Source organism: Elephas maximus, chromosome 6, assembly GCF_024166365.1.
Source record: "Elephas maximus indicus isolate mEleMax1 chromosome 6, mEleMax1 primary haplotype, whole genome shotgun sequence".
In the NCBI taxonomy this organism is placed as follows: Eukaryota; Metazoa; Chordata; class Mammalia; order Proboscidea; family Elephantidae; genus Elephas; species Elephas maximus.
Window position 1 is genome coordinate 114,589,445 of NC_064824.1, and position 27,489 is coordinate 114,616,933.

General features: G+C 43.0%; 1 protein-coding gene across 6 annotated transcripts; it reads left to right on the top strand.

Moving 5' to 3' along the window:
- Positions 1–89: 89 nt before the first annotated feature.
- TMEM169 (transmembrane protein 169) lies at positions 90–26,547 on the top strand. Of its 6 annotated transcripts, none has more exons than XM_049888106.1 (4): positions 90–206; positions 22,095–22,492; positions 24,222–24,823; positions 25,474–26,547. In XM_049888106.1, exons 2-4 carry the CDS (start codon positions 22,222–22,224, stop codon positions 25,522–25,524), a joined length of 924 nt encoding a protein of 307 aa, XP_049744063.1. In that variant the 5' UTR covers positions 90–206; positions 22,095–22,221; the 3' UTR covers positions 25,525–26,547. The 6 variants fall into 6 exon arrangements, with proteins under 6 accessions (XP_049744063.1, XP_049744064.1, XP_049744065.1 ...); XM_049888107.1 differs by having other exon boundaries at positions 90–194; XM_049888108.1 differs by having other exon boundaries at positions 90–190.
- The last annotated feature ends 942 nt before the right edge of the window (positions 26,548–27,489 follow it).

Consider the following 27,489-nt stretch of genomic DNA (forward strand, 5'->3'; position numbering starts at 1 on the left):
TCAGCAGGAAGAACTCAGGATCCGCGCCCACGGGACCGCCGAGGCCCCGCCCCGCCGAGGCCCCGCCCCGCCGAGGCCCCGCCCCGCCCTCCTAGGCCGCGGCACGGGATCTTCTCAGGACCGCATTGCTTCCCGACAGCCGCTCTCTGACCGCTTTGCGAGGTGCGTCAGCTGCCGTCCCCGGGCACGTGTGGGTGAGGCTTCTGGTTCGTTTTTGTTTAATTTCAACGCCACTGGGCGGGGCGGGGTGGATGAAAACAAAAAAAGTGGGGGCGTGCTGTTTAGAAAATTCAATCCTCGTTGCTGTGGCTCTCGCGGTTATTAAATTTCAATCCCCAGTGCGTCTAGGAAAAGAGAAGCTGCGGTTCTGGAGGCCTTGCTGCGCCCGCGCTGCGGACATCGGGCGCTGCAGGGGCCCAGCTGCTGTGTGCATCTGGCGGGGAAGGAGAAGACGGGCAGGCTTAGCTGAGGGGGAAGAAATCCGGCTTCCAGACGCATTCATCCTGTCGGTGTGAGCCCGGGGATGGGAGTGGGGGCTGCGATTGCGGTTGTCCACAGAGCTAAGATAATAAACGATATGTAAAATAAACTCATGCCGACCTCCACTTCATCTCCCTCTCCCCACCCAGGAATGAAGGGAAGAAGCGACCTTTATCAGTCGGAATCTTTACCTGGGCCGATAACAATTGATGAGTCCAAATACGATCTTTCCTTGAAGGGTGCATGCTTCCCGCAAGAATGCATCTGTAGATGTGGGTTCGGGGCCCTGTTCATTCCTTCTGTAGGAGCCTGCGGTGGATGGGTGAAATTTCTCTCCGGTTTTGGTGCCAAATAACAGTCATTTATTATTCAGATTCTCGTCCCTATTGTTCATCTTGCTCAACCCACCTGAGTAAAATTGCACCTGGACTGGCTCGGTGAGTCTTCACCTAAAAACTTGGTGGATCCAGGGGCTGTGACAGGTGCAGTGTTCTTAAAAGTCCAGGCAGGATGCTGTCTCTAAGTCGGTTGCTAAACTGAGTGCTGCATCTTCTCTGTAAAGTATTAAAATAATTTCAAAACAAATACCACCATTCTTTTGTTGGGCTCACTGCCTAAGATTCACAAAGGGAATCGGAAATCAGGCTGTTTAGTGTGGGATCAGAGACCACTTCCTCCACTCAGTCCCAACCCCCAACAAGGGTGCAGTTCTTCCTCACAAGCTATACTTCTTCCTTCTCCCTTCATCCCCTTGTCCCTGTGTGACCTCTTTTTAGAAACTCTTCCCCTTCTCTCTTTCTTGCTGATAGATTCTAGCTTGTTATTAGTTGCAGTCGAGTTCACGTATAACATAACAGAATGTTGCCCCATTCTGCACCATCCTCACAATAACAGATATGTTTGAGCCCATTGTTACAGCTGCTATGTCAATCCATCTCTTTGAGGGTCTTCCTCTTTTTTACTGACCCTCTACTTTACCAAGCATGATGTCATTCTCCAGAGATTGGTCCCTCCTGATAACACGCAAAGGTAAGCAAAATAAAGAAAGTGAGATTCCAGTTTACACTCGTTAAAGAAGAGAAGACATCTCTTCCACTTTTCATTTGCTAAATAGATTTAAAGGATCCACTTACCTCTGCTGCCTAGACCAGCAGTGTAGTTACAGCCAAATGAAAAAATTATAACACCATCACCTCCTAAAAAAAAAAAAACGAATTTAAATAGGAAAATTCAAAGTATTGTTGCAAAAAAGTGTAATTTCTGGTGCTTTGATCCTAAAGACAAAGTAGTTTTTAGGAGGAAAAGTTCTGAGGGGTATCTTATTCCAGAAAATTCCAAGCTTTTTTTCTTGGATGGCGGGGGGGGTCGGACTTTAAACTCCTTTCAAAGATGACTTTATCGAAGATATAATTTAATGTGGTTTGTGACCTGCTCTGGACCTATGGATTCTGAGGTCTGCTGGATGTCACCCAGTGTGGGCCTGGCAATACCACAGCCTCTGTGGCTGCTGAGTGATCTGAGAAAGGGATTCAAACATCATCCAGTGAAGTGACTGTGGGCTGTGAGCCAGTTCTGTCTCCTGAAGAGATGACATGGAGCCATTCTCCAGCTCCAAGGAAATTGCAAGATACAGGGTCACGGTTCACAGTCAGAAAGCTCTTCTTCACAATTCACGTGGAGCCTGTGATTAGGAGAAATACGGGGTCTCTTCTGGAGATCTTTGTTTAAAAATAAGGAGAGTAAGGGTTTGAAAGGCTTCTAATCCCAGAAGGCCAGAGGCACAGCACTAGCTCCGCTGCTCGGAGGTGCTTTGTCTCCCAGTTTTAGCTCTGCTTCTGGTTGTCCAGTCTCTCCTCAGGGGAACCACCTGTGCTGCACTGGCCACCCCTTTGGCTGAATTTCTCTTCCTGGTGCTCTGCATCACTGCCCCCTTTGTCCGGGGGCGGGGGGAGGGAAAAAGGCACCGCGATGATCCTTCCACATTCTCCCTTAGTCACAGCCATCAGCAGGGACTTCCTTCGTCTTTTGAGATCCTCTTGCTGCTCACTCAGCTTCGCACCCATCCTCCACCCCATCTGCCTGGTAACTTTATCCTCACCACACACGCCCTCTAACAAAGCAGCTGCTTTCTCAGGCTGACAGGGTCCTGTTGGATTCTCAGAGTCTAAACTCACAGACTCCAGCACTAAAGGAATGTCAGTGAGGCATCTTGGTCCTGCTTTACCTTAAAGTAAGGTCGCTCCTGAGGCAGCTCATGTTGATAAGACTCTTAGCAGTTTACAACATTTAGCCAATAATTACTGAGTAACTGCCATGTGTCAGGTACTGTTCTAATGGCACAGAGGTTAAATGCTCGACTGCTAACCAAAATGTCAGTGGTTCAAACCCACCAGTTGCTCTGCAGGAGAAAGATGTGGCAGCCTGCCTCATAAAGGTTACAGCCTCGGAAACCCTGTGGGGCGGTTGTACTCTGTCCTGTAGGGTTGCTATGAATCGGAATTGACTGCAGGGCAATGAATTTTTATTTAGTGGGAGTGGGAAAGGAGAACGAGAGAGGGTAGGACAATAAACAACACGTCAGATAGTGACGATCAGCTCTTACAGTGCTCACAGTAAGGAGGAGCTCAAGCTCCTTGTAACCAGTTTCCCACACCATCAGGAAGTATTTCCTCTGTAGATAGTCACCTGCTCCCGAATTTCCTCTTATTCTGCTCACGGGAGAGTTGACCAACAGGCGCTCACCTGCCTCAGTGTGAGAGCCTTTCAGGACCAGGTAGGTTAGGCAATGACAAGAGACATGCTGCTCAAGCTCATGAGACCACGAAGGAAGAGGCTGCAGCCTGACCTTGCTCGGAGTGAGTTCACAGCAACTGCTGGAGCCTGGGAGTTTTAAGGTGCTCCATCATGGTTCCAATCACTTGACACCCATCTTAACCAGATTCTTTTCGATCTTTACAGTGGTGAGACTGTCTCTCTGAGAGGGCTAATGGTAACTCTCAGTGGTAAAATGGTCAACATTTTATTTCCTAGTTGGCCGCATGCATGTAATGATGGCATAACAATTGGGAGAGTCAGGTATGGGCCTGGTGAGACAGATACACAAATTAGAGAAGAGCTGAAAGCACAGCAGGACTGAGGCAAGGCATAGTTCACTTGTAGTGAATTTGAAATTAACTTTATAGGAATAAACTAAATTGTAAATTATGATACTTCATCCTCCCAGCCCCAGTAGTTCAGAGAGAGTTGTGTCAATGTGGGTAAAAGTGCAAAAAGCCAATTCCTGATTGTTCTTAACCCACCGGAGTAGGGAACCCTAATCTGGAAGCTTTGAAAGACAGAGGTGGAAAATAGTCCACATGGTAATCTATTTAAATTTGTACTAATTGCAGCAATTAAAAATCAGGAGATTTCACATGACATTTTAGACAACCCATACTAAAAGGGCCTGCATTTCTCTATGAAAGCAGTTAGCTGAACAGTGGGCTTGGTGGGAACAGTAACTGCCTGTTTCAAGGAGATCTGAGCTCTTTGTTTACCATAGCCCTTACAACTCCTCATTGTGTCCAGATGCTGGGGCTTGGTGTCATTGCCATTTATGAGCTTATTCCAGCCATACTTCATCCATTTATGATACTCGTTTCCTTGCAATGAACATAAGGGCAGAGGCTTCAAAGTTTCCTGACTCTTCCACCCACCAAGTCCATTAAGTTCTATGAGTATCTGGATGGGATTAGACAAAGCACAGAATCAGGTTTATACCAGTGGCCACCTGGGAGCAGGTGAAGAAGTGGGGACACATGGAGATAGAGATCGGTGTTTAAGCTCCTATTCACAAACCTTCCCAGTTCAGTAAGCTGAACTGACAAATGTCTAGAGGTTAGGGTTTCAGATAGTCTGGAGTTAATAATAATGCATCTGTGTATTACCATGACAGAGTCCCTGGGTGACACAGATGGTTAAGTGCTCTGCTACTAGTCAAAAGGTTGGCAGTACCTTGAAGGACTGAGTGAGTTACTGGGGCTAAGGGCTGGGGACCATATTTGTAGGGGACATCTAGGTCAATTGGCATAACATAGTTCATAAAGAAAATTTTCTACATCCTACTTTGGTGAGTAGCATCTGGAGTCTTAAAGACTTGCATGAGGCCATCTAAGATACATCCATTGGTCCCATCCCATCCAGAGCAAAGGAGAATGAAGAAAACCAAAGACACAAGGAAAATATTAGTCCAGAGGACTAATGGACCACATGAACCACAACTTCCACCTGAGCCCAGAAGAACTAGATAGCGCCCAGCTACCACCAACAGCTCTGACAGGGATCATAATAGAGGGTCCCAGACAGAGCAGGAAAAAAACGTAGAACAAAATTTAAATTCATAAAAAAAAAAAGACCAGAGGTCACTGGTATGACAGAGGTAGGAGGAACCCCCAAGACTATGACCCTTAGATACCCTGCTAACTCAGAACTTATAGTCTAGTAGAGGTGAAAGAAAGTAAATAAGTAAAAGAACAAATAATTAAAAATGTTGGTAAGCCTTTTATAGGAAACAGGCTGTTGTGATAAAGAAGAATGAGAGGCAAGCATGGAGACTTCTTTAGGTTGGGAAGGAAGACCTAGAAGGAGGTGACACTGGACCTGAGACCTGGTGGGTATGAAAGAGGGAGCCACGTGAAGGGGTGGGAGTGGAGCCACCCAAGGTAGACAGCATTTAGAAAGGCCTCAAACGGGAAAGTATTGGTGCTCTCAGGAATGCCCAGGCAGCCAGCGTGACAGGCATACAGGCACAAGGGAGGTGGTGCTGCCTCATGGGTATGGACAGGTGGGAAGGGGCTGATCATGCAGGTCCTTTCCCATTGCCATTGAATCGATTCTAACTCATAATGAACATATAGGACAGCGCAGAACTGCCCCTTAGGGTTTCCAAGGCCATAATCTTTATGGAAGCAGACTGCCACATCTTTCTCCCGAGGAGCGCGTGGTGGGTGGAAAACACCGACCTTTTGGTTAGCAGCTGAGCACTTTAACCACTTGTTATCGATTAAATTGTGTCCCCCAAAAATGTATGTCAACTTGGCTAGGCCATGATTCCCAGTGTTGTGTAGCTGTCCTCCACTTTGTGATCTGATGTATTTATCCAGTATGTTGTAAATCCTAACCTCTATGATGTTAATGAGTCAGGGGTAGAGGCAGTTATGTTAAGGAGTCAGGATTCAATCTATAGGATTAGGTTACATCTTATGAGTCAATCTCTTTTGAGATGTAAAAGAGAGAAGCAGAGAGGAGAGGGACCTCCTACTACCAAGAAACAGAACCAGGAGCAGAGCTTGTCCCTTGGACCTGGGGTCCCTGTGCTGAGAAATTCCTAGACCAGGGGAAAATTGGTGACAAGGATCTTCCCCCAGAGCTGACAGAAAAAGAAAGCCTAACCCTGGAGCTGGTACCCTGAATTCAGGCTTCTAGACTCCTAAACTGTGAGAAAATATCTGTTTGTTAAAGCCATCCACTTGTCGTATTTCTGTTATAGCAGCACTAGATAGCTAAGACACTACTGCACCACCAGGGCTCCTTATGCAGGTCCTTAGACCACGTGAAAAGTTCATGTTTCATGTTTTACCAATGGGGAGCCACTGGAGGGTTTTAAGCAGAGAATGGCATGATTTTACTTGAGTGTTTAAAAGGTCTTTCTGGCAGCTGAGCAGAGAATAGATTGAAAGGCAGCAAGAGCAGAAGCCAGAGGATCGGGTGCGTTTTTTAGAACCATAGATACAAGGTGATGGCCTCTTAGACTGAAGTAGTAGCAGTGGAGATGGGAAAAGGCAATGGATGAATTTAAGAATCATTTGGAGTGTTCCCTTCAAACCTTAAAACCAGTTTTTCTAAACATGAACTCCGGAGTCTGATTGCTGTCTGTCTATGGATTTTTCCAGCTTATTAAACTTTTCATTATGTTCCTGAATAATCTTTCTGATTTGTTCAGTTGCTTTATCTGTGTGTTCCTTGGCTTGTTCTGCGTATTGTCTCATTTCCTTCCTGATGTCTTGAAGGGTTCTGTGTATTAAACTTTTGTATTCTGCCTCTGGTAATTCCAGGAAAGCACTTTCATCTAAAAAACCCCTGGATTCTTTGTTTTGAGAGCCTGTTGAGGTGATCATGGCCTGTTTCTTTATGTGACTTGATATTGACTGTTGTCTCTGAGCTCTGGAGTCTGAGTGTCCTGTTTTTCCAGGATGACCAAAAAACCTAGAGCTAATTATTAATCGAGGTTATTGCTTTGCAGTTTCACATTTGCCAATAATCTTTGGTATGGGGTAAAGTCAGAGGGAGGACAAAGCTTAACTTTAGAGAAAAGTACAAAGTTTTTCCTCTTTGCTTAATTCTGTTAATAAAGTAATGTATTTTACCTTTGCTCTTGTTAAATCTAAAAGGAAGATGAGATATTCAGAACCTGCTTCTCAGATCAAATAGAACAACACAATAAAGTGTATAAAACGTGGGGAAGAGAATCAAGCCTTCCCCTTTTACCAGTTGTTCATATCAAATTTCTAAATAGTATTTTCCTTCTCCTCTGTTATTTGCTTCACAAGTATGTACTGAGTATCTGCTACATGACTAGCCCTGGACTCCTCCCCTTAGCAAGCTAAGTTGCGTAAGACAGTTCCTGATCCCAAACAGTTTCTAATCTTCCTGGGGCAATGCATGAATGCTTATGAAACCATCTATGATCAAAATAAGATGAAATGAAATGCTACAGAGTTAAACACAAAGAGAGTATGGGACAAATGCTACGGAAACTAGTTTTTATGAAGTGTCACTCACGTACTAGGCATTTTACACTTGCAAACTTATTTAAATCTCACCACACTCCTGCAACAAGGTTGGGGTTAGAGAAGAGTCATGTGTGGGCTTGGGTAATCACAGAAGGGGACGTGGGTGAGTGACTCAGTCTGGAGCCAGACTTGAAAGAGGTGAAGGAGAGTGAAGAAGATGAATGTCTTAGTTTCCTAGTACTGCTGTAACAGTAGGTGGCTTTAATGAACAGAAATTTATTTTTTTCACAGTTTAGAAAGCTAGAAGTTCGAATTCAGGATTCTTGCCCTAGGAAAAGGCTCTCTGAGTCTGCTCTGGGGGGAAATCCTTGTCTCAGCTTCTCTAGCACTCATCTCAAAGTTTTTTGGAGACCTCCCTGTGGCATCTGTCTTTTCCCCATTCGTACTTGCTTTTCTGTGCCTAATCTGTTGTTTTTACACCTCAAATGTGAGTAGCAGGTTTAGACACTCATAAACCTGTTGCCATTGGGTTGATTGTGACTCATAGTGACCCTACAGAACAGAGTAGAACTGCCCATAGGGTTTCCAAGGCTGTAATATTTAGGGAAGCAGTCTGCCAAATCTTTCTCCTGCAGAGCAACTGGTGGGTTCAAACCACTGACCTTTTGGTTAGCAGCCAAGCACTTAACCACTGCACCACAGGGTTCCTTGGTTTAGACACACCCTACATTTGTATGACCTCATTAACATAACAAAGAAAACCCTATTCTCAAATGGGATTACGTCCACAGGTGGTGGGGACAGGATTCCAACACAAAATTTTGGCTGACATAATTCAGTCCTTAACAGTGAAGGAACTGTCGTGGATTGAATTATGTGCCCCCAAAAATGTTTGTATCAACTCAGTTAAGTTGTATGTATTGTGTGGTTGTCCTCCATTTTGTGATTGTACTTTTATGTTGAGAGGATTAGGGTGGGATTGTAACACCACCTTTACTCAGGTCACCTCCCTAAGTCAAGGTAAAGGGAGTTTCCTTGGGGTGTGGCCTGCACCACCTTTTAACTCTCAAGAGATAAAAGGAAAGGGAAGCAAGCAGAGAGTTGGGGACCTCATGGCACTGAGAAAGCAGCACCGGGAGCAGAGCATGTCCTTTGGACACGGGGTACCTGTACCTGAGAAGTCCTCGGCCAGGGGAAGATCGAGGACAAGGACCTTCCTGCAGAGCTGATAGAGAGAGAAAGCTGTCCCCTGGAACCAACCCCCTGAATTTGGACTCATAACCTACTAGACTGTGAAAACGTAAATTTTTCTTTGTTAAAGCCATCCACTTGTGGTATTTTTGTTATGGCAGCACCAGATGACTAAGACAGGAACCAACATAAGTAGATGCATTGACTAGTGTGGTTGGGGGAAAGGCAAGGGGAAAAAATATTACTGAGCCCTAGAAGGGGGTGTGAATATGGAAAACCTTCAAACTCCAGGCTAGTTAGAAATGGCAAGATAGTGATGGCTACTGGAAGTAAAAGTAGTAGTGAAAATGGTGCTCTTATTTTTAATCAGCATTTAAAATGGTATAGGAAGAATTTTGAAATAGAGAAGCCAGCTTGGAGGCAACTGCAGTGAGCGCTGTATTCTAGTATGTGGTGGAAGTAGAAAAATGAACAGATTTCATAGGAGTGGTTGACGGAACTTAGAAACTGATTAGGATCAGGGATACAAGAGATGGGTTCATCCAAGAAGACTTACCTTCTCCCAGCTCTGAAACTCTGGTCCTTAGAAAACCAAAAACCAAACCTTTGCCCACCATGTGTCTGTCAGTTTGTCATACTGTGGTGTTTGTGTGTTGCTGTGATACTGGCAGTTTTGCCACCAGAATTTCAAATACCAGCAGGGTCACCCTTGATGGACAGGTTTCAGCTGAGTTTCCAGACTAAGACCGACTAGGAAGAAGGACCTGGCAGTCTACTTCTGAAAAAATTGGCTAGTGAAACCCTTATGAATAGCAGCAGAACATTGTCTGATATAGTCCTGCAAGATGAGCCTCGCAAAATACGACTGGGAAGAGTTGCATCTTCAAAGTAGAGTTGAACGTTATGATGTGGATGGAGTCAAGTTTTCAGGGCCTTCATTTGCTAATGTGGTCTTTGATCTTCATCAATAAGTGCTTCAAGTCCTCTTCACTTTCAGCAATCAAGGTTGTGTTATCTGCATATCTGGTTGTTGAGTCTTCCACCAATCCTGGTGCCACGTTCTTCTTCAAAGTCCATCTTCTTGGATTATTTGCTCACCATACAGATTGAATGAGTATGGTGAAAGGATACAACCCTAACACACACATTTCCTGATTTTAAATCACCCAGTACCCCCTTGTTCTGTTTGAACAACTGCCTCTTGGTCTAAGTACAGGTTCCTCAAGAGCATTTTAAGTGTTCTGGAATCTCCATTCTTCACAATGTTTCCCATAATTTGTTATGATCCACACAGCCAAATGCTTTTACATAGGTAAACATCTTTCTGGTATTCTCTGCTTTTAGCCAACATCCATCTGACAACAGCAGTAATATCCCTCATTCCACATCTTCTGAACCTGGCTTGAATTTCTGGCAGTTCCCAGTTCATGTACTGATACAACCATTTTCGAAGTATCTTCAGCAAAATTTTACATCTGTGAGCTTCTGGCCAATGTGTTACCATAGACAGAAGCACCACACTGTCACTCCACAGCAAAGACCCAAAAAACTAAGTAAAACAGAGACAAAAATCAACCCTGGAGCCAAAAGTGTCATATGAAGAGTTAAAGAACTCAGCCAAGCACCAAATAGAATAAGAAACTGACAGAGAACAGAGAGTGAGGAAAGATACGTGAGGAGGTCACCTATCACTAATACAGCATGGATTTGCCATCTTGGACTCCTGTCAGAGATTGGCGGAAGGGAACACAAGAAAGCAGCTTCATGGAGCTCCCATCAGGAGACAGAGCACCTGGTAACCAGCGATTCACACTTTCCCAGCCCCCATCCTCTACCTGCTGTTCTACCTCCACGCTTCCTGGCTGGCAGCGGTGGCTCAGCTGGCCGGGAAGTTCAGCATCCCTGCCGCTTGGATTCACCCCACCCACACTGGAAATTGGCAGACAGAGAGTACAGGAAAGCAGCTTCATGAAGTTCCCAGCAGGAGGCAGAGCACCCAGTAACCAGCTATATATATATATATAAAATAAAAAAAAATACCCTTTCCTAACTCCCACCCTTCTTCCCCCCACCGTTGGGCTCCTCAAATTCCCACCAGCTAAAGTGTCTTGCCTGGGAGCCAATTGCTGTGGTTCTGGGCCACTTGGATTCACCCACCCCACAGGCCAGCTCCCTGAATGCCATTTGTCTGTTGCTCATGTTGCTTTTTTCCATTTCTTTCTTCCATGACTCCCACCACCGCCCCCTACTTTCTCTCAAACACCTGGCTCCATGTGCCATCTTTGCTGCTGCTTGTAAGGCTGTGAAGTGCCGCTCAACTGGTGAACCACTCCCCCAGCCTGTGACACCAAGCTGGTGGGATCCTCAGGGCTTTTTTCTTTCTTTTTTTTTTTTTTTTTTTGCTTTGTTTTGCTTTCTTCTGTTTTGTTTGGTTTGTTTGTTTTCTTTTTCTTTTGACGCTTGGGAGCTTTTCTAGCCGGGCTGCACTGCATGGATTAGGAACGATTTCCCCAATGTGCACAGCCGCATCAGTTGGATCCCTGGGGACATTTCTTTTTCCTTTTTTCTCTGTTTTTTCCTTTCTGTGTTTCTTCATTTCTCAGTTCTCATCTCTCTATACTTACCTTCTTTTCCTGTCTCCTGAAAACCTGGTGCTGTGTGACATCTATACCCGCTCTAGCCAGGCTATCCTCCACAGCTTGGGAGCTACTTTCCTGGTCTTCACAGTTGCGTGGTAGAAACCCTGGGGGCTTTTCTTTTCTTTCTCTTTTTTTCCAAATTTTTACCTAGTTATTTTTTTCTGTATCTCTTTTTCTTTTCTTTTTCCTTTTCCTTTTTAATCCATTTCTTAGTTTCTCATCTCTCCACTTCAGTGGCAAGCTCCTTAACACTCTTTTTGTTTGTTTTTGGCTCCTGTCTCTCCTCTCTCTCCTCTTTCCCATACCCGTATTAGCTCCACACATCACAACCTCCCCCCCTTCCTGCCTACCTGCACCATCCATTGAACATCACACCCCCATGCAGCACAGGCACAGCCTACCAGAACCTGGCCAGCATTGATTCCTGGCTTGCCCTGTCAGCCCTACTATGTGCCACTCCCTCCCCTTCAGCTCAACCTACCCTGCTGCACCATAGCTGGGCAATGGGTCCTGCCCTTTGGACAAGGAGGTCAAAAATATCATGATCGAGGTGGAGCCAAGGTGGCGGAATAGACGGATGCTTCCAGCGAGCCCTCTTGACAACAAAGACCCGAAAATACAAATGAAACAAGTATATTTAAGACAAGCTAGGACCCCTGAGCATCAAAGGCAAGCTTAGAAACCGAACTGAGGAGCAGGGGCAGGAAGAGACCATTCAGAAGCAGAGAGGAGTTACCGGACCTGAATAATGAGGAGCCCCCAGGCACCATTCCTGGAGTGGTGGCGATGGGCTGGTACTAGTGTTCGGCCACAGTTTCCTCAGAGCAGCAGCTAGCCACCCAGCCTACTCACACCTCCCGAACTAGAGAAGAATGGCGCTCTTGGCAAAAGCTAAGTACTTGCGTATATTTTACCACGCACCCTAACCCCCACCCGGAAGCCACCTTCAACAACTGAATTCCCTGAGCCTGAGATAGGCCCTGTTGAGCACCTAGAGCCATCCTCCCGGCCTTGGAGAAGGAAAAAATTTGCATTTGGGGGAAAAGATAATTTGCCAGCTACACTAACTGGGGGAGCTCAGGAGAGAAGCAGCTCCTGTCCAGGCATAAATGCTCCGTAGACTTTGAGCACCTCTTCCTTCTGCATGGACCTGTGTGGGCCTATTTCAGGAGAATAGGCCCTTGTTGGCAGACTCCAACCGTTTCACCTGTGCGGTGGACAGGTGGGTGTTTGATGTTGATATTGCCTATTAAACAGTGTCCTCACCAACCCACATCAGGGGCCTAAGGACTGGTAGCTCGACTCAGGTCACCCAGCCACCTGTGAAAGGGGTCCAAGGATAACTGTTACCTCCCAGTCCTAACAACCAAAAACATTAGGTGCCCATGGTCCATCTGCAGAACCCACCCACCTGCGCGCTGTAGGGAACAGAGACACGCTTTCCTCAGAGACACTCGGGGATCAGTTCTCAGCCCCCTGCCTTGTTCAGAGCGTGACTCCTTGCTGCAATCAGATACCGGTGTATACACCAATCACCCCTGCCCCTCTCAGACTGTAGGACAGAGCCTGTACTACACACTTGATGATCAGCTACCTCACACCTGAGCTGAATTCATACAAGAAAAGTGAATGGACTCCTAGACTGATATACCTAATAACAGCTCTAGCCATCTGGGGACAGGATATCAGAGCTCCAAAGGTGAAAATAAGCTATCTCACTCAAGCAACCTATTTGGGCATATCAAAACAAAACAAAGCAAGAAGCTACAACACAGTAAGCAAGCATAAACTAATACAATAACTTACAGATGTCTCAGAGACATCAGTCAATATCAAGTCACATAAAGAAACAGACCATGATCACCTCAACAAGCTCTCAAAACAAAGAATCCAGGGGTCTTCTAGATGAAAGTGCATTCCTGGAATTACCAGAGGCAGAATACAAAAGTTTAGTATACAGAACCCTTCAAGACATCAGGAAGGAAATGAGGCAATACACAGAACAAGCCAAGGAACACACAGATAAAGCAATTGAAAAATTAAAAAGATTATTCAGGAACATAATGAAAAATTTAATAAGCTGGAAAAATCCATAGACAGACAGCAATCAGAAATTCAAAAGATTAACAATAAAATTATGGAAGTAGACAACTCAATAGAAAGTCAGAGGAGCAGAATTGAGCAAGTAGAAGCCAGAATTTCTGAACTTGAAGATAAATCACTTGGCACTGATATATTTGAAGAAAAATATATTTGAAGAAGAATTTTAAACAATGAAGAAACTTTAAGAATCATGTGGAACTCTATCAAGAGAAATAACCTATGAGTGATTGCAGTACCAAAACAGGGAGGGATAACAGAAAATACAGAAAGAATTGTTGAAGATTTCTTGGCAGAAAACTTCCCTGATGTTGTGAAAGATGAGAAGATATCTCTCCAAGATGCTCATCAAACTCCACATAAGGTAGATGGTAAAAGAAAGTCACCAAGACATGTTATAATCAAACTTGCCAAAACCAAAGATAAAGAGAGAATTTTAAGAGCAGCCAGGGATAAACAAAAAGTCACCTACAAAGGAGAGCCAATAAGAATAAGCTTGGACTATCTGGCAAAAACCATGCAGGCAAGAAGGCAATGGGATGACTTATTTAAAAAATTGAAGGAAAAAAATTGCCAGCCAAGAATCATATATCTAGCAAAACTATCTCTTAAATATGAAGGTGAAATTAGGACATTGCCAGATAAACAAGAGTTTAGGGAATTCGTAAAAACCAAACCAAAACTACCAGAAATACTAAAGGGAATTCTTTCGTTAGAAAATCCATAATATCAGGTATCAACCCAAGACTAGAACACTGGGTAGAGCAATCATAAGTCAGCCCAGACAGGGAAATCAAAAAAACAAAGCAAGATTAAAAAAAAAAAAAACTCAAAACTGGATAACAATGTTATTATATAAAAGAAGACAACATTAAAATAATAAAGAGGAACTAAGAAATGTAATCATAGATCTTCCATACAGAGAGGAAGGTACGGTGTTACAAAGAAATAAAAGTTAGGTTTAAATTTAGAAAAATAATAAGGTAACCACAACGGAGACAAACTATCCTACGTATCAAAATAAATAAAAGAAAAAAATGGAGACTCAGCAGAAACAAAATAAACAACAACGAATATGAGGAAAGGATGATATATAAAGATAACCTAATCAGCATATAAAATTAAGTGGGAAAAAGAAACTGTCAACAACACACAAAAAAAGACATCAAAATGATAGCACTAAATTCATACCTATCCATAATTACGCTGAACATAAATGGACTAAATGCACCAATAAAGAGACAGAGTGTGTCAAAATGGATTAAAAAACACAATCCATCTGTATGCTGCCTAGAAAAGACACACCTTAGACTTAGAGACACAAACAAACTAATACTCAAAGGATAGAAAAAATATATCAAGCAAACAACAATCGAAAAAGAGCAGGAGTGGCAATATTAATTTCTGACAAAGTAGACTTTAAATTTGAATCCATCACAAAGGGTAAGGAAGGACACTATATAATGATTAAAGGGACAATATACCAAGAAGTTATAACCATATTAAATGTTTATGCACCCAATGACAGGGCTGCAAGATACATAAAACAAACTTAGCATTGAAAAGTGAGATAGCTCCATAATAATAGTAGTAGACTGAACACACCACTTTCGGTGAAGGACAGGACATCCAGAAAGAAGCTCAATAAAGACACGGAAGATCTAAATGCCACAATCAACCAACTTGACCTATAGACATATACAGAACACTCCACCCAACAGCAGCCAAGTATACTTTGTTTTCTAGTGCACATGGAACACTCTCTAGAATAGACCACATATTAGGTCATAAAGTAACCCTTAGCAGAATCCAAAACATTGAAATACTACAAACCATCTTCTCTGACCCTAAGGCCATAAAAGTGGAAATCAATAACAGGAAAAGCAGGGAAAACAAATCAAACACTTGGAAACTTAACAACACCCTGCTAAAAACAGACTGGATTAGAGAAGACATTAAGGATGGAATAAAGAAATTCATAGAGTCCAATGAGAATGAAAACACTTCTTATCGGAACCTTTGGGACACAGCGAAAGCAGTGCTCAGGGGCCAATTTATATCAACAAATGCACACATGCAAAAAGATGAAAGGGCCAAAATCAAAGAATTATCCCTACAACTTGAACAAATAGAAAGAGAGCAACAAAAGAAACCCTCAGGCACCAGAAGAAAACAAATAATAAAAATTAGAGCTGAACTAAATGAATTAGAGAACAGAAAAACAATTAAAAGAATTAACAAAGTTAAAAGCTGGTTCTTCGAAAAAAATTAACAAAATTGATAAACCATTAGCCAGACTGACTAAAGAAATACAGGAAAGGAAACAAATAACCCGAATAAGAAACGAGAAGGGCCACATCACAACAGACCCAACTGAAATTAAAAGAATCATATAAGATTAGTACGAAAAATTTGTACTCTAACAAATTTGAAAACCTAGAAGAAACGGATGAATTCCTGGGAAAAACTACCTACGGTCAACTAACACAATCAGAAGTAGAACAACCAAACAGACCCATAACAAAAAAAGAGATTGCAACAGTAATCGAAAAACTCCCAACAAAAAAAAGCCCTGGCCCGGATGTCTTTACTGCAGAGTTCTACCAAACTTTCAGAGAAGAGTTAACACCACTACTACTAAAGGTATTTCAAAGCATAGAAAATGACGGAATACTACCCAACTCATTCTATGAAGCCACCATCTCCCTGATACCAAAACCAGGTAAAGACATCACAAAAAAAGAAAATTACAGACCTATATCCCTCATGAACATAGATGCAAAAATCGTCAACAAAAGTCTAGCCAATAGAATTCAACAACATATCAAAAAATTAATCCATCATGACCAAGTGGGATTTATACCAGGTATGCAAGGCTGGTTTAATATTAGAAAAGCCATTAATGTAATCCACCATATAAATAAAACAAAAGACAAAAACCACATGATCTTATCAATTGATGCAGAAAAGGCATTTGACAAAGTCCAACACCCCTTTATGATAAAAACTCTCACAAAAATAGGAATCGAAGGAAAATTCCTCAACATAATAAAGGGCATGTATACAAAGCCAACAGCCAACATCACTCTAAATGGAGAGAGCCTGAAAGCATTTCCCTTGAGAACGGGAACCAGACAAGGGTGCCCTTTATCACCACTCTTATTCAACATTGTGCTAGAGGTCCTAGCCAGAGCAATTAGGCTAGACAAAGAAATAAAGGGCATCTGGATTGGCAAGGAGGAAGTAAAATTATCTCTATTTGCAGATGACATGATGTTATACACAGAAAACCCTAAGGAATCCTCCAGAAAACTACTGAAACTAATAGAAGAGTTTGGCAGAGTCTCAGGTTATAAGATAAACATACAAAAATCATTTGGATTCCTCTACATCAACAAGAAGAACATCGAAGAGGAAATAACCAAATCGATACCATTCACAGTAGCTCCCAAGAAGATAAAATACTTAGGAAGAAATCTTACCAAAGATGTAGAAGACCTATACAAAAAAAACTACAAAGTACTACTACAAGAAATTCAAAAGGACATACTTAAGTGGAAAAACATACCTTGCTCATGGATAGGAAGACTTAACATAGTAAAAATGTCTATTCTACCAAAAGCCATCTATACATACAATGCACTTCCGATCCAAATTCCAATGTCATTTTTTAATGTGATAGAGAAACAAATCACCAACTTCATGTGGAAGGGAAAGAAGCCTTGGATAAGCAAAGCATTACTGAAAAAGAAGAACAAAGTGGAAGGCCTCACTCTACCTGATTTGAGAACCTATTATACAGCCACAGTAGTCAAAACAGCCTGGTACTGGTACAACAACAGACACATAGACCAACGGAACAGAATTGAGAACCCAGATATAAATCCATCCACATATGAGCAGCTGATATTTGACAAAGGCCCAGTGTCAGTTAATTGGGGAAAGATAGTCTTTTTAACAAATGGTGCTGGCATAACTGGATATCCATTTGCAAAAAAATGAAACAGGAGCCATACCTCACACCATGCACAAAAACTAACTCCAGGTGGATCAAAGACCTAAACATAAAGACTAAAACGATAAAGATCATGGAAGAAAAAATAGGGACAACCTTAGGAGCCCTAATACAAGGCATAAACAGAATACAAAACATTACCAAAAATGACGAAGAGAAACCAGATAACTGGGAGCTCCTAAAAATCAAACACCTATGCTCATCTAAAGACTTCACCAAAAGAGTAAAAAGACCACCTACAGATTGGGAAAGAATTTTCAGCTATGACATCTCCGACCAGCGCCTGATCTCTAAAATCTATATGATTCTGTCAAAACTCAACCACAAAAAGACAAACAACCCAATCAAGAAGTGGGCAATGGACATGAACATGCACTTCACTAAAGAAGATATTCAGGCAGCTAACAGATACCTGAGAAAATGCTCTCGATCATTAGCCATTAGAGAAATGCAAATTAAAACTACAATGAGATTCCATCTCACTCCAACAAGGCTGGCATTAATCCAAAAGACACAAAATAATAAATGTTGGAGAGACTGCAGAGAGATTGGAACTGTTATACACTGCTGGTGGGAATGTAAAATGGTACGACCACTTTGGAAATCTATCTGGCATTATCTTAAACAGTTAGAAATAGAACTACCATACAACCCAGAAATCCCACTCCTCGGAATATACCCTAGAGAAATAAGAGCCTTCACACAAACAGATATTTTTACACCCATGTTTATTGCAGCTCTGTTTACAATAGCAAAAAGCTGGAAGCAACCAAGGTGTCCATCAACGGATGAATGGATAAATAAATTGTGGTATATTCACACAATGGAATACTACGCATCGATAAAGAACAGTGACGAATCTGTGAAACATTTCATAACATGGAAGAACCTGGAAGGCATTATGCTGAGCGAAATTAGTCAGAGGCAAAAGGACAAATATTGTATAAGACCTCTATTATAAGATTTTGAGAAATAGTATAAACTGAGAAGAACACATACTTTTGTGGTTACAAGGCAGGGAGGGAGGGAGGGTGGGAGAGGGTTTTTTACTGATTAGTTAGTAGATAAGAACTGCTTTAGGTGAAGGGAAGGACAATACTCAATACATGGAAGGTCAGCTCAACTGGACTGGACCAAAAGCAAAGAAGTTTACGGAATAAAACGAATGCTTCAAAGGTCAGCAGAGCAAGGGTGGGGGTTTGGGGACCATGGTTTAAGGGGACTTCTAAGTCAATTGGCAAAATAATTCTGTTATGAAAACATTCTGCATCCCACTTTGAAATGTGGCGTCTGGGGTCTTAAATGCTAACGAGCGGCCATCTAAGATGCATCAATTGGTCTCAACCCACCTGGATCAAAGGAGAATGAAGAACACCAAGGTCACACGATAACTAAGAGCCCAAGAGACAGAAAGGGCCACAGGAACCAGAGACCTACATCATCCTGAGACCAGAAGAACTAGTTGGTACCCGGCCACAACCGATGACTGCCCTGACAGGGAGCACAACAGAGAACCCCTGAGGGAGCAGGAGATCAGTGGGATGCAGACCCCAAATTCTCATAAAAAGACCATACTTAATGGTCTGACTGAGAGTAGAGGAATCCTGGCAGTCATGGTCCCCAAACCTTCTGTTGGCACAGGACTGGAACCATTCTTCCCTACAAACCTGTTCTAAACCAGAGAATATTTACATGAAACCCACTTCCTCCAACTTGACTTCATTTTGTTCAAAGTCTATCAAACTACACTGTGGCCCAGGTACAACTATTTTTTTGTAATGTCATTGTTGACGCTCCAGCCTTCCACACCATTAAAAATTTCAAATATCAAAAAAAAAATCAATAAAATTGAAAGTGTTTATTATAAGAACTCAAGTAATAGTTTAAACAGAGAAGAAAATATTCTTTGATGGTTACCAGAGGAGGAGGGAGGGAGAGAGGGAGAGGGTGATTCACTAATTAGATAGTAGACAAGAACTAATTTAGGTGAAGGCATGGACAACACACAGTACAGGAGAGGTCAGCATAACTGGACTAAACCAAAAACAAATAAGTTTCCTGAATAAACCAAATGCTTCAAAGGTCAGCGTAGCATGGGTAGGGGTTTGGGGACCATGGTTTCAGGGGACATCTAGGTCAATTGGCATAATAAAATCTATTAAGAAAATATTGTGCATCCCATTACGGAGAGTGGTATCTGGGTTCTTAAATGCTAGCAAGCAGACATCTAAGATGCAACAACTGGTCTCAACACACATGGAGCAAAGAAGAATGAAGAATACCAAAGACACAAGGTAAGTATGAACCCAAGAGTCAGAATGGGACATGTAAATCAGAGACTACATCAGCCTGAGACCAGAATAATTAGATGGTGCCTGGCTACAACTGATGACTGCCATGACAGGGAGCACAACAGAGAATCCCTGAAGGAGCAGGGGAGCAGTGAGATGCAGACTTCAAATTCTCATAAAAAGACCAGACAATGGTCTGACTGAGAATGGAGGGAGCCCAGAGATCATGGTCCCCTGACCTTCTGTTAGCCTAAGATAGGAACCATTCCTAAAGCTAACTCTTCAGACAGGGATTGGACTGGACTATAGGACAGAAAATGATGCTGGTGAGGAGTGGGCTTCTTGGATCAAGAAGACAGCTGAGACTGTGTGTAGCCCCAGTCTGGAGGGGAGATGTGAAGACCAAGGGGGACAAAAGCTGGCTGAATGGACATGGAAATACAATATGGAAAGAAGGATTGTGTTGTCTAATTAGGGAGAGAGCAACTAGGAGTGTATAGCAAGGTGTGTATAAGGTTTTGTATGAGAGACTGACTTGATTTGTATACTTCCACTTAAAACACAATAAAAATATATTAAAAAAAAAAAGTGTACAGACCAATCAGTGTCTTCTTTAAAACATGTTATACTGGTTCTCATCTCTCCCCACCTCTTTTTACTTGGGAAAAAAAAAAAAAGAGGAGAGGAAGATTGTCTTAATTATGTGGTGCTGCTATAAAAGAAATAGCAAAAGTGGATGGCTTTAACAAAGAGAAATTTATTCTCTTACAGTCTAGTAGGCTAGAAGTTCAAATGTAGGGCACCAGCTCCAGGGGAAGGTACCTTAGTCACCTAATGCTGCTATAACAGAAATACCACAGGTGGATGGCTCTAATACAGAGGAATTTATTGTCTCACAGTCTGGTAAGCTACAAGTCCAAATTCAGGGCTTCAGTTCCAGGGAAAGGCTTTCTCTCTCTCTTGGCTCTGGAGGAAATGTCCTTGTCATCAATCTTCCCCTGGTTGAAGAGATTCTCAGCCCAGGGACCCTGGGTCCAAAGGATGGGCTATTCTCCTAGCTCTTGTTTCTTCATGGCATGAGGTCCCATGTCTCTCTGTTTGTTTCTTTCTTTTATATCTCAAAAGAGATTGGCTTAAAACACAGTCTAATCTTGTAGATTGAGTCTTGCCTTATTAACATAACTGCCACTAATCCCATCTCATTAACATCATAGACACAGGATTTACAACACATAGGAAAATCACATCAGTTGACAAAGTATTGGACAATCACACAATACTGGGAATCATGGACTAGCTAAGTTGACACACATTTTGAGGGGGGGGGACACTACTCAATTCGTAACAGATGGTAAAGAGTAAAAAGTGTGCATCCCCTGCATTTGGTCTCCCAGCACATGATAGGACAGATCCCAGCAACTTTCTGAGATCTTGGGCCAACAAGAAGCCAGGAGATGTTGCCCTTTGCTCAATACAAAGGTGGCTGATGAAACTGCACCACCCTTGGGTGGTATCTTCGTTATCCATTGCTGCTGTAACATCAATACTTTTAGTGGGTGGCTTTAACAAACAAATTTATTTTCTCACAGTTTAGGAGGCTAGAAGTCTGAAAGGGTGCCGGCTCTAGTGGAAGCCTTTCTCTCTCTGTTGGCTCTGAAGGAATGTCCTTGTCTCTTTGCAGCTTCTGTTTCTTGGTTCCTTCAAGATCTCATGTGATGTGGCATCTATCTTTCTCCATTTCTGCTTTCTTGCGGTTTTCTCTTTTATATCTCATAAGATATTGATTTGTTGTCAGAAGGGATCAGTCCCTGGAGAAGGACATCATGCTTGGCAGAGTACAGGGTCAGCAGAAAAGAGGAAGACCCTCAACGAGGTGGATTGACACAGTGGCTGCAACAATGAGCTCAAGCATAACGATAGTAAGGATGGCTCAGGACCGGGCAGTGTTTCATTCTGTTGTGCATAGGGTCGCTATGACTCCAAACCGACTCAACGGCACCTAACAACAACAACAAGATATTGATATTGATTTAAGACACACACTATACTAATACTGCCTCATTGACATAACAAAGGAAACTACTCCTAAATGGAGTTATAATCACAAGTATAGTAGGATTTACAACATATGTTTTTGGAGGACACAATTCAATCCATAACAGGTGGCTTGCTCAAAGTTGCATTCATCTATTTGGGTGTAGTTGCAATGTACGATGCGATAGATAGCCCAAAGCCTGGAGTTTGGTCCCAGCCACAGGACTCTCTGCTTCTGGTGGGAGTTAAGAGATGTGCTTAATTTCCATCCCTCTGGGGGGCTTCCTCACCCAACTTCCCTATACTCTGCATCCCCCAACTGGATTGATGGTTCACATAATATTATATGTGTAAATGACAAAAATATTATTGTAACTAATTGTAAATGTGTTGAATAACATTTATTCACAACAACCCATTCTTGTAAAAGTATTTCCACGGCACTCCCAAAATAAACTTTTATGAGAAGTGAAGGGAGGAGAAGGCTTCTGCCAAATAAAAGATCATTTCCCAAACTCCTCTCCATCTCACCCTACTTGCTCCCTATTCATGGCTTTCATGTCCCTTCTTTCAGGTGGATTGTATCCTTGGGACATCTTTGCATAACCCCATCCTGAAAAAAGCTCTATGATATGTGGATTGTGAGTTTGTCTGAAGCAAGTTGAACTTTTCCCAAAACATAGCCTGCTGTGAGAACGGGGATGGAAGAGCTGGCACCAGCAGAAGGCGAGAGCCAGCTCCCAAGCCCCCACCAGGGCTCTCTGAGGAAGGCTGTGGCTGCTGCCTTGGCCCTGAATGGTGAATCCACAATGGGTCGCAGGAAAAAGAAAAAGAAAGAGTCCCGCCCAGAATCTATCATCATCTACCGGTCAGATAATGAGAAAATGGAGGAGGAGCCAGAGGAATTGGAAGGCAGAGAGCGACCTAAAGAGGAGGAGGGAGATGATTTCCTAGACTATCCTGTGGATGATGGTGAGTCTCCCTGTGCCCTGTTTATGGGATGGATTTCTGTGTGACTAGTGTGTAGGCAGCCCTGGTGGCACAATGGTTAAGTGCTCAGCTGCTAATTGAAAGGTTGGTGATTCAGACTTAGCAGCCAATCCACAAAAGAGCTGGTGATCTGTTTCCGTAAAGATTACAGCCTAGGAAACCCTACGGGGCAGCTCTACTCTGTCTTATAAGGTCACTGTGAGTCGGAATCTACTTGATGGCATATAACAACAACAGTGTGTAGGCAACAAAGAGAGAATGGTGACAGGAAGTCTGAACGGTAGTCAGTGTTTGGGCCTTGTAGATCATAGTAAGGAATTTGGAGCTCGTTATAAGTGCAGGGGGAAATCAATAGAAGACTTTTAAGCAGAGGAGAGACTCATTTATATTTTTAAAAAGACCACTCTGCCTTCTCTGTGGAGAATGAATTGCAAGGGGAAAGAGTGGAAGCTAATGGAAGACTACTGTAGCACTGCAGCCACAATAGTGTGAATGCAGAGGCTTGGACTAGGGTTATAGCAAGAGAGATAGCTAGTAAAGAGTGGATGGATTCGGAGTGTAATTTAGACCTTGCTGAAGGACTGGAGGTAGTGGTGCAGAAAAGAGAAGACTCAGTGATGACTCCTGGGTTTTTGACATGAACATTGGAGAGGATAGACAGTGGTGTCATTCACTAAGGTAAGAGAGACTGTGAAAGTGTTAGTTGTTTGGGGAACAGTAGAACCTTTATGTCTGGGCAGCCAGAGACCCTGCCACTATCCTGGGCCCTGCTCTTTAGATGGCTCGGCTCTGGCCCTTTTCTAACCATGGGGCAAGAATTTACAGGGACCAGGGGACCTACCTGCCTAGAGTATGTATACTGTCCCACCCCAACACACCCAAGTTCTAGACCACCTTTTCACATGCCAAGGACCACGGAATTTCCTGCCTTAATATATCCAAATTCCCTTCCAGAGTGGCCAAAGGATGGATGTTTGGCCGTGGTGGCGGTAGGCATGTGTGTGAGTGGACAGTGTCTGAATATGCCAGCTAGGAAGTCCACAGGCCTGTGTGGAGAACCTCTCTCAGGGGAGCACAGAGATAGACGTGAGAAGAAGGGGGGTGGGCTACCCATCAGGGGCTTTGTTTCTTGCCTTTGCTCCATAATGTGTGTGCATGTTATATATATGAATGTATGTATACATGCACATGTGTATGGTTATGTATGTATGAATGCCTACATACATATAGTATATATATGGTGTATAATGCCCACACATAATCTTCACAAACAATAGATGATATTCATGAACAATATTTTCACTGGACTTGTAAACTAGAAGTAAAATCAATATAAAATTGTGTCTTTAATATAAAATGAGGGTGTGGATGTTTTGATAAGTTGAAAGTTGTCCCTCACACCCCTCCATATCATGGAGATCCTGCCAAGATGGAGGCCCAGAAAGGTAGACAGAGGACATGAAAAACAAATTTAACCTGTTTCACAATTTCATCAGCGGCCAGATCTGTGCGAGTTCACTGTGAGAGACATAATACCAGTGGCTGCCTTTCTTAGGGAGGCCCTTTTCAGTCAGTCACTGACTTCTGTCCAGCACTGTGCCAGATGTTGTGAAAACAGATATTTGCATACACGGCACCAACCTCAGGGGACAACAGTGATGAAATGTTCCCTTTTCTGATCTTGAACTTTCACCCCCTTTGTGCCCTGTAGGTATGTGGAACATGCCTTTGGACAGTCGCTATGTCACGTTAACTGGGACCATCACGCGGGGGAAGAAAAAGGGTCAGATGGTAGACATCCATGTCACATTGACAGAGAAGGAGCTGCAGGAGTTGACCAAGCCTAAAGAATTGTCAAGGGAAACAAGATCCGAAGGAAGAAAGGTCTGCCAGGTGGGAGCAGATCGTGGGCCCCATGTAGTCCTCTGGACACTGGTCTGCCTGCCTGTGGTTTTTGTCCTCTCTTTTGTTGTCTCTTTCTACTATGGCACCATCACTTGGTATAACATCTTCCTTGTGTACAATGAGGAGAGGACTTTCTGGCATAAGATTTCATATTGCCCCTGCCTTATTCTCTTCTATCCAGTGCTCATCATGGCCATGGCCTCTTCCCTGGGCCTCTATGCCGCTGTGGTGCAACTCTCCTGGTCCTGGGGAGCATGGTGGCAAGCTGCTCGGGACATGGAGAAAGGCTTCTGTGGTTGGCTCTGCAGCAAGCTGGGCTTGGAGGACTGCTCTCCCTACAGCATTGTGGAGCTGCTTGAATCTGACAATATTTCAGGCAATCTCTCCAACAAGGACCCTGCACAGGAGGTAGAAACCTCCACTGTCTAAACTCTGAACAATTTACTTCCTCTCTGGCCCCTGTAGTCTCTATATCATCTTCCAATTCCAGAGAATTCTTTCTTTAAATACCCCTTCCCACAGTTCTTCCAGAAAATCCTATACAACGTTGGTCTGTCCTACGATCTTGATAATTCCAGGAGGGCAGGAAACTGAAAAGCAACTTGTGCCAAAGTAGTCTACCTAATGAACAAACTCCTTTTCTTCCCTGCCCTAAAGTGACAATTTATCTGAGACAGGGAGCTCAGTAGTGTCAGTTCAGGAGCTTGGAGGTGTTCCTGGGTCTGGAACCCAGGGGAGTATGTGACCGACGTGGTAGAGAGAATAAGGAGGCTCGGGGAGACCACAGCCACCGGGGAGATAATAGAGATGGAGTGAAACATTTAAGAAGCAGGGCTGCCACAGAATAGCAGAAGTAAAGACTTGTATCCCTAAGATTTAAATTTAGCTGCATATTATTAAGACCCTAAAATGCCATTGGTTTAAACAAGATAGATGTTATAGAAGACTGGAGGCAGAACATCAGGGACCCTATGAAGTCATCAAGGTCTCAGGCTTCTTCTATTCCATTACCATTAATAGGATGTGGCCCTCATTGTCCATATCTTTTAACGTTCCAGATGGAGACGGCATCTCCACTCACCACATCCGTGTTTCTGGCAGCAGAATAGAGGAAGGGGAAGGAAGAACACACCATTCCCTTTTAAGAAGACTTCCCAGAAGTCCCACTCAACCCTGCTTCTTATGTTTCATTGACCAGACCTTAGTTACATGGTCTCAGGTACAAAAGAGGCTGAGAAATATAGTCTTTTGGCTGGGCAGTAATATTCCTGGCTAAATATTGGGGTTATGCTAACCGGAGAGAAAAGGGAAGAAGCATTATTTTGGTAGACAAGTAAGAGTCTCTGGCTCATTATGATTATTTAAATATGTTTAGAATACCAAACTGTTAATACAGTTTTATTTACTAATTTATTTTGGCCAGAACTTTACCCAGATAATTTATATGTAAATATTAGCTAAGAAGCACCTTGTGTCCTTTGCGATTAAACGTTTTGCAATGTCATATGGTTTCAGGTTTATTTTTTTTGTAAAGGAATAATGGTCAGGAGAGGACAGCTATAAAATAGTAGCCCAACTCTTTTCCTGTGGTAGACATGGGATAGTGGTGGTGATATTTAATCTAATCTACAGATTAAAGACTGTGAAGGGAGAGATTGCTTTTGCCAAACTCCCCACTTCCCTCCCCTTCCCCAACAAGGATTAGTAATACTCAACACAAAGAAACCAGATTTAGTCTTCTGTTGTTTGGTGCAACCTCACTCAAAACCTCACTCACTCGGACCTTTCTAGAGTTTAACCATAAACACGATTTTTCCTGTGCCGTCAGGTTGGTATCTTTCTGGCTCCTAGGGGATTGTAATCCAGCTGGCACTCACTGCTTGGTCATGTTACAGAAATAAACTGTTGAAAGAACTGCTGTGAATCAAACCAGAGGGGTCAGCCATGCTCTCCCCACACCAGGCCAGGGACATTACTCAAATGCTTGGTGCTGGACTCCATCTACTTTCTGAGGAACTTTCACCTTTTTTTTTTTTTTTAATTATTATTACTTCAACCAGGAAAAAAAAAACCTCCCCAGCATTTTTGAAGATAAACTTGGTGCTCTCTGGTGCTTTTACAGAGACATGAACAACTGTAATGAAGACAAAGAAAATAAAAATAAAAACTGATTAACATCTGCTGACTTTATCTTTGAGGCTCTCCAGAATTTGCAGGAAAAGGGCGAGTGTGGTGGCTGTCCTATATGTATGTAACGATAGTAATATGATCTGTACCCCGATGTCTTGACACTTTCCATGTACCCCTAATTTTACTGGGATGCCAGTTTGGTGGACTGTTTTCACAAATCACATACTTAAGCCTACAGTAGAAAGCTGTAACCACGTCTGTCACATTTTTCTGCGCATGGGGAAATCCATGGTCAAGGCCAAAAAATAGTCATGATTAAGACAAGGGTAAGATGAGGCCATGGTGGAATGGAACGTGGTGGGATGGAGGGTGAGACTAGGCACAAGGGATGTCTAGATGAAGTTGACAGAGCCCTCCTTGTCACTAGTTATGCTCGCCATCTAGTGGAAGAAATAGGTTTGTAAACTAATTTCCAAAGGGCTTTGGTGGCACAGTGGTTAAGAGCTTGGCTGCTAACCAAAACGTCAGCAGTTTGAAGCCACCAGCTGCTCCTTGGAAACCCTACAGGGAGGGCAGTTCTACTCTGGCCTGTAGGGTCCGTATAAGTCGGAATCGACTTGAGAGCAACAGGTTCTAATAGAGATACATTCAAAGCCTAGAGGAATAGACACTGAAGGCAATGTCAATGCATTTGAATGAAAGCAATCAAATTTTGCTCTTAGCAAATGCCTAGCAAACCTGAGAGAAAAAATTGAGTTACATACCATACTCGAGCAATTGTGTTAGCTCATAATTATCTAATCTTCATGATGAATATCAAGAAGGAAGACAACATTTTCTAATTGCTTACGAAAACCAAACCAAACCCATTGCTGTCAAGTTGTTTCTGACTCATGGCAACGCTATAGGACAGAGTAGAACTGCCACATAGGGTTTCCAAGGAG

Coding starts and splice junctions, on each gene's coding strand:
- TMEM169 (XM_049888106.1), top strand. CDS start 22,222: ATGGAAGAGCTGGCACCAGCAGAAGGCGAGAGCCAGCTCCCAAGCCCC. Junction 22,493..24,221: donor AGACTATCCTGTGGATGATG/GTGAGTCTCCCT, acceptor TGTGCCCTGTAG/GTATGTGGAACATGCCTTTG. Junction 24,824..25,473: donor ACAAGGACCCTGCACAGGAG/GTAGAAACCTCC, acceptor TTAACGTTCCAG/ATGGAGACGGCATCTCCACT.